This window comes from Trichoplax adhaerens, genomic scaffold (genome assembly GCF_000150275.1).
Source record: "Trichoplax adhaerens TRIADscaffold_46 genomic scaffold, whole genome shotgun sequence".
In the NCBI taxonomy this organism is placed as follows: Eukaryota; Metazoa; Placozoa; class Uniplacotomia; order Trichoplacea; family Trichoplacidae; genus Trichoplax; species Trichoplax adhaerens.
This window is the reverse complement of record NW_002060986.1, coordinates 81,433-89,557: the sequence shown is the minus strand read 5'-3', so window position 1 is coordinate 89,557 and position 8,125 is coordinate 81,433. Positions and strand designations below refer to the sequence as shown.

The following is an 8,125-nucleotide window of genomic DNA, read 5'->3' as shown; positions in this document are numbered from 1 at the left end:
AGTCGTCATATTATGCCAATAGAACATAAGAAATAAAAGCAAAGTAGGTCATACTAAAGCAATCAAATTAATTTTAGGGATTCATAACCGTCATTAAATGGCTGTTACGCTTCAGAAATATTATTCATCGATTTTTCTTTATTCTCTTCTCCATTATTTTTAATTTCGTTTCCTTCTTGCCATTTTTGCTCCTCTGCTTCTCTGTATTTTAAGAATTGATCTTAGTTAAAGGACTATATAGACCATAATTTTAATAACTATTCTATTAAATTATATAATTATTAGCCTAACAGAAATATCGTTCTATATTCTATCTGCTCGTTTATATGGTTGTAAAGTTCAAAAATAGGCACATATTCTGATTTCAAATCAAAACTTAAAGATCCACAGTATTCTAGAGCAATATTATGTTAAAGCTATAATAATTAAAATAATAAATGCTTCTAATGAGATGGCGGATGAGTAATGTGTTTTAAAGAATTTAGGTTACGCTACCGGACGCCTTTCATACCGAAATGAGAATTAACCTTGCTATTTAATCTAGCAAAGACAATATAATACTAAACTTTTCCATACCTTCGTCGACTCTTCCATCTTAGGTAGCAAAAAAATAAAACTGAGGCTACGGCAATTCCAGCGGCAACGCAGCCAATAATTACTCCAGCCGTTGCAGCAAATTTTTCTATTAAACGTCATAAATAATAACAATTTAAATATCATTCACAGTAAATAAAATCAGATGATAATAAAATTTTTTCTTTCGATTTTTAGATCATCTAATATAAGCTCAATAATCATAATCATTCACATAATAACTAACGTTATAAGATAATTTTTGTCCTTAAACGAAATAATATTAAAAGTGAAAAATTTCCATCTTAAGTGTCTATCTGTCAAAAATCAGTTCTGTGACAAGATAACGAAAGGCTAAATCTGAAATTCTTCTCTCTGAATCACTATTAGGGCGCTAAAGTCTGTCTATAAAACAAATCGGAAAACTTATCTCTAATTTTAGAAATCTCAGTGATTTATACGCCTTTAACTTCAGGTCATGCACTATACTTAAGAACCAACTCTATTGCATAAAATGCCGGGCTTGTACATCTTTCTACTGAAAAGCTAGAAGCTATCATAAGTATCAATAGCACGAATAAACCAGGTAGTAAATTTATATCTAAATGCCTAATAACTACGGCAACATTTAACGGCATAGACATCTGATGATCAGTACAAGACAGCCGTTGACAAAATCGGTCAAGTCGTAATGTTAAATCTCATGTGAATTAGTCAAAATCACATACTACGGCGCAAAGTGTCTTAAAATTATGAACTATATATTTCGTCATCTAAATAAGGTTTTGCCTCTGAATATCGTTAATTTCTCTACGGTGAGATAATACCGTAGTATCATTATATTTTAGATTTAAAAGTAATGAATGATTTGGCCGGAATGGCAAATAGCTAATCCGACAGTTAAAATGGGCCTAGCATATGCGTCTAAAATTTTAGCGTATAACGTATTTTACTGAAACTTACTCCTCGAAGGACCTAAGCAGTCCGATCCAGGCAAGCACCTGTAATTTTCAATCAAGACATAAAGCAGTTTAATCATTAAATATTAAATATGACCTTTCAAAGAAGCCAGTAAAGTATTCTTGCAGTCGTAAACTTTTAGTAAATTAGCTCATATGTAATGCAAATCTAAGTAATATATTATAACAATAATATAATCACATTTATTAATAGTCTACAGTGACAAACATCGAAAAAAGCTTTCAGTTATCAGTACATTATGTATGTTTGAATTGTTTATACTGCTGTTAAAAATGCTAAATTTAGATAAATATGCTGGTTAGGTTTTAACGCTGATTTTTAAAATATATTAACGTTGCATAATTTAGAATTAATATTATGGGCTAAATTCATAAGTAGTTTAGCTCCATATATTTGATACGATAGTAAGATATATATGCACAGCAAATATCTAACTTACATGCAAAAGGCAGTTGTTATATTATGCACCATGCATATTTTGCCATTTTCACATTCCAAGGCACATTCTTAAATATAATTTAGAATAAAATAGATTTCAGTCACAAATTCTGTTTCTACCATTAATACAAATTTGATGTAGTAATTCGTACGCGTGAATAAACTAATATGGAAGAATATAATTTGACCATAGTAGTGTTCATAATTTAAATTGTAAACAACAATTTAGCACAACGAAATTTAGCTACTACTAACATATGATTAAATGCTGCAAAATGTTAGAGTTATCAATTCTACTTTACCGATAGTTAAATACAATTAAAAAACTAAAGACAAAATTACAAGATACGTGTATGCCGAACATAATATACTGTACAATAATTTCGTGGTAATCTAATTTTTAATAATATTATTTGGTACCCTATAAGGTATTTGATATAGATTCTAAGGGTATTTTATTGACTATGCAAGGAATATGCCAAATTAATTAAAGCAGTTGTCCACTTACTTGAGCAATTATGGCTGTAATAACTACCATTTCTTCTTAGTTCATCACACTGACACCGATATGATCCTAATGTATTGACACATTCTTGATATTCATATGGGCATATGGATGGCTTTGTTTTGCATTCGTCGATATCTAGGTACAATATTAAAAAAATATTATTCTCATCTCTGATTTATGAAAACATCAAATGTTTGCTTATGTCATTCATGTACGACAAACGTAATAACTGAGAAAATCAATGTGTTAACTTCATCTTTTTAATAAAATATCAATAAACATGAGACATGCTTATTTATATTAAATTGACAGATAAATAGAATAAGGTGAGTGATAATAGTATCGGATATTGTAGTTACTGTAAACAACGGTATTCGTCTTCAGTTGTAATATTGTGATAAGTTGTATATAACATTTTATTGCTGTTTTATCCACCTAATAAACTATCGCATAACTTTTCTAATTAGAATTTATTATGATCGTAAACTGCATATGATCATACGGCAAAGAATAATGTGCGCCTTTTTATTATGTGCACTAAATAACTGAATTACTAAATTTAGTACAGTATAGAATCAACACTTTCATCTACCAAAACAATTATTAAATCAGAAAAACTATTACAACGTTTAAAATGTGTCGCGATAGAGATGTCTTCTAATTAACATAAGTAACAAAACAGTTTTCGAATCATTACATTAACAATAAGTTCAGTCGTTCCATAAAACTGATCTAAAGGTCGATAACAATACGGAATCATTGGCAAAATTCATCTCTTGCTTATCTTTGCCTTAGTCACAAGCAAATATCAGTAATTATAAGATTATAATTATACCCACAAAACCCTCAACGCTGAAGCCTATATAGTGCTATATAAACTAATCGTAACGGAAGTACTAACGTAGTAGTGCTGCTGGACTAGTTTTGTCAGCGATACTGATCTAGAATTTACAAGAAATGCAGAGAAAGTAGTAAAAATTTATCATTTAGGCTCATTATGCCTAGCTTATAATAAATAGCGAATTGTTGTATTAATGAAAATTGAGATAATGGAGCTATTTAAACTCTAAATGAATATGCAGTTTTACCTAAATTGGCAATAGGTAAACATACTTGTAGGAGTCACTGTTATACTGATTGATAAAAGGGATAATTTAGTTAATTAAAAAATGTTAACATTTCGACTAAATATACATACTATTTATAACTAAGGAGATCTATATTAGCTTAAGTAGTTGTATATTTGATAATCAATATACTAATTATAGGAGCACTGGCTATTAATTCAATAGCTACTGTTTGCTTTTCTAGAAATGGAAATCAAATGGTATACAATATAAGTCAAGCTTTTCTCCACAATAAAATCAAAAGATCGAGTGATAGCAGCCAGAGTACGTGGTAACTCAACAAACAGGGTGAAATACTACGCATTATCTCGAATAGAAGGTGTATAAATAGTAGATATCATGCCTTCGTTAGGTCTTTAATTTGATAATTCGTAATGTACTACAATTTACAACATCATTATAATATACTGTACCAAAAGTGAAATATAAGAATTAAGGGTTGTATTAAAGATTATGAATACAAAAGGCGATATATATGACATTCGCAAGTTATTTGTTGCATTAGAACGTATCAATGTCTATAAAAGTAATGTTGTCTAACCGAAGGTTTACAGATCATTTATGATATAAGTGACAGCTTTCAAGGTGTAATGAAATCAGCAACAAAAGATCATTTCTTTCACTAATGTCACCAACCCAATAAGTAGAAAGTCGATTGCAATTAAAACTGTGACGAAGATCAATAATAATAAGGACTTCGTGATTTGATTAAGGTTAACATGAAAGATTACGATTATTAAACTTGTTTTGTCGCCAAATATGGTTAATGATGGTAGATTTAAATGCAACTAATCACTAGAGTATTTTATAATACCTAATTAATTCAATTCAAAACAAACCTTGACACCATGTGCCATTCCCGATAAATCCAAGTCGGCATTCGCAAGTAAATATTGATGTTTTAGATGGCAAGTTATTTATCATGATGCATTTGGCATGATGATGACATGTTTGCCCATCCAGTCCGCATTTATCCAAAGACTGATTATCTAATGTTTAAAAGAAACGCTTAGTTAGCTTGTCCATATCAACTGATCATTCCTGTAAAAATACTAATAATGGCATCTAATATCATTTATTTAATAATAATTATTATTACTGCAAAACGAATACCAGCATTAGTGAAATTCGGTAGTCAAATTAACTAAGTAGAGAATCTTAATATTAAAAAACACAGTTTAGTTTGCGTCTATTCCCCGTGCCATAGCTTATTCCAACATCTAAAATCCTGCGTCGTATAACAATAAACAGAGCCCTACTTTGAGTGTAGTTACTTATAGATAGAAATTAGGGAAATTTTTTTGATGACAAGATACGCACTGTCGTAAGATCATATTTCATGCAAATAATTATTAATTGCAGTAAATTCATAAAAGTTAACTAAACACCACTATGAGGCCAATACTATCATATCATCAAATTAGATAATCTATTAACCACTAAAGATAAGCCTTTAATTAAATGAAAACTCTGCATAGACTGCTTCCATTAATTGTAAACCTCTTGTTAAGTCAATAGATGTGTTTTCAATAACAGATTCTACTGCTAAAAAAACAAAGTTTGGTAAATTGTGGTGCCAACTTAGAATATCTCGAAATTGGATTTAAATGACTATTTGCAAATCGATATTAAATTTCGAAATTGAAGGCTTCTTATTAACAGGGAACATCAGTTGTAACACTCACTAATTTAGTATTCTAGTAGAACTAATCGTTCGTTTAATGTGAAATAAGACATATAAATTCGTTATATAATGATCAAAAGATTCTTTATTAAGATAAAATAATAATTTTGTTAATCCACATTGCGTTCGGATATGAGTTATATCTCACCAAAGAATAAATACGGTCATCTTACGTGTACATAAAATAAAAAGATAAACTAGCGAGAAAACTCCATTTAATTATATCTATAAATTAATATGATCTTTCCTTTCTGTAGTATACGAATATTCGTATGATAAGTTTCATACCGAAATTTGAATATTTCATCAATCCTAGAACACTAATTAGATTATATTAGATAATCCGTATAGCTATAGTAAATACATAATTTTGCTGACATATTAAATATTAGCTCAGGCCCATTTCAATAGAGATCGTATTTAGCATGGTACCATTAGTACCAATTGAATAAAATATATTCTAGGCAATTGTCCGCTTAACTGAATTTATCGTAAACTTTAGAAGTACAACAATCGCTTTTAGATAATAAATCTTCTTATTCTACTATTGACTTCTACATTAATCAGCCAATAGCTATTATCATACATTAATTATCAGAGAAACCGCAGGTATGAACGGTATTGGCCGTAAATCATATGAGCATACTTTATCATGAATCATTTGACAGTACCTAATTGCACATAACTGCAGTTCATGCATGATACACCGTACTACAGGTCCACCGAAATAGTAGTAGAGTTAGGACCTTATAAACTAATTATCTTCAGAATATTAAACAATGGAAAAAGACCAGGTAGATTATATTTAATTGCAAAGATTATATTGATAAGATGACTATTAATTGTCTACTGCACCATTGATTAACAAATTTTTTCTAATAATTGGATGTCATCGGAAACTATATTTTAACAATGGAATTTTATCACCCAATGCTTTATCAGTAAATAAATAAATGAATGACTGCATGGTAAATTCTTGTGCCGCCCGTACTATTTATAGATCTACGAGCATGTCAGGTCATATAAATATTCAATTATTACGTAAAATATTATTAAACAATTATTTTACCTGATGTTGGTGCAGTAGTTCCTGCAGTTTCAACCATAATAGCAAACTGTTGATTAATAAAATTTGATCAATTACTTGAAAGGATATTATTTCATAGATGACATATTTTGATTTTAATTCATAGGAAATAAACAAAGGTACAATACAATCTTCCAATTAGTATTATCACAGCCGTTAATCTAAATTAATTGATATGACTTTTGCCATCAATCTCAAAAGAAAAGTATACTATTTTACGGTACTGTATTAATATGAGAATTAAACTTAATTAATTAGAAGAGATTATTCAATATTAGAGAAGTTTCCGTAACAGAGGGGATCCACAAAGTTATTACTGTATATTTTTTTAAATCTTAGATTTTATATAGAACTATCGGGGTGTTAATAAATTTCATTTGGAATATCTTATGTAACAGCAAAATATTAGTTACTGTGATTTAAATAATTGTAAGGGTAACGATTTCGTAGTAATTTTTTACTATGGTTCATTTTCAATCGCTAGTTTTCACTTACTAAGATATTATCAGAGATATTCCTGAATTACCTCTTATGCTAAATAATTCAAAGAATATTTCGATACTACTAATTGTAGCATACTGATATACAAACTGCTATGATCTTGTCGATAAGAGGATATTATTCATATATGGCAAAAGCATTAAATACTGTAGTATTGCTAAAATTTAGGAATACTGCTTATTATCAATATCCAAATTTTGTTATCCCACTACTCGTATATACTTCGTATGACTCTAATTTTGAAGATATTGCTTGACAATATCAGACTGATTAATTAAAGTTAATCTTCAATAAGGCTGAATTTCACAAAAGATTAATCAAAAAGGTCGCTTTCGTTTTAATTTTCAATCACAGTCTGTTGCAATCTATTTTCTTTTTTCAGTGATAAAATATGATTTAATCTGTAGTAAGAAATTTAGATAAATTAACTTGTCTTAAAGAAGAGGCCTTGTAGAGTAAAATAAACGACACGGAAAAAAATAAGTAATCAGTGATAGCTGAAAGTACAGATACGAAGAGGGATTGAAGATCAGTCACAGAATTTTCCTTATATATTGCAATATTAAAATTGAAATTAATCGGTATACCTTAAATTCCAGAATTGAATTATACATTATAGGAATAGTATAGATAGCATTATCGAGTGAAATGGAATACAAATTAAGTGAGTAAAATTCATTTTTGCCCATCTTTGCAATTAGCCATTACAAAAATTTATAAGATAACGTAAAATATAGAGAAAGATACAGAAGATATCGAATATAAAAATTACAGCTTTGCTAAATGATGCAGTGTAGTTTCATATCAATTATTTCTTAATCTTGTTTTTACTACCTGTATTAAAATAGAGCTGATCAGTAAGAGTGCCAAATAAAATCTCGTCGGACGCTCCATCGCAATCTGGTTCTGGTCATATAATGAAGTAACAGAGAGCAACACGTTTACTTTTATACATATGTGAGATTTTTAATTGAATATAGCATTTTGCCTAACACTACAATACAGCATATCTGTTTTTAACGATTAATGTTGTTGTTTATTGTTATTAAAATGTTTTTAAGAGATCAAGCTAATATTACCTAACAATAAAAATTATTAATACGTCATTCATTTTAGTTGAAAAATAATGGATTTAATATTTACAAACGAATTCCAAATCTTTAGATCGTTTCTAAACTATAATAGATTTATAATTCTACTTTTCATATCGGATTTTACTCTCTATA

The 8,125-nt window shown here is 29.0% G+C and overlaps 1 protein-coding gene across 1 annotated transcript; it reads right to left on the bottom strand.

The window, feature by feature from the left end:
* Positions 1–104: 104 nt before the first annotated feature.
* TRIADDRAFT_62420 (uncharacterized protein) lies at positions 105–7,588 on the bottom strand (the record flags this gene model as incomplete). The annotated part of the gene is made up of 8 exons (XM_002118338.1): positions 105–201; positions 577–682; positions 1,537–1,574; positions 1,994–2,060; positions 2,501–2,635; positions 4,467–4,616; positions 6,381–6,426; positions 7,487–7,588. 8 exons carry the CDS (start codon positions 7,586–7,588, stop codon positions 105–107), a joined length of 741 nt encoding a protein of 246 aa, XP_002118374.1.
* Positions 7,589–8,125: the final 537 nt, after the last annotated feature.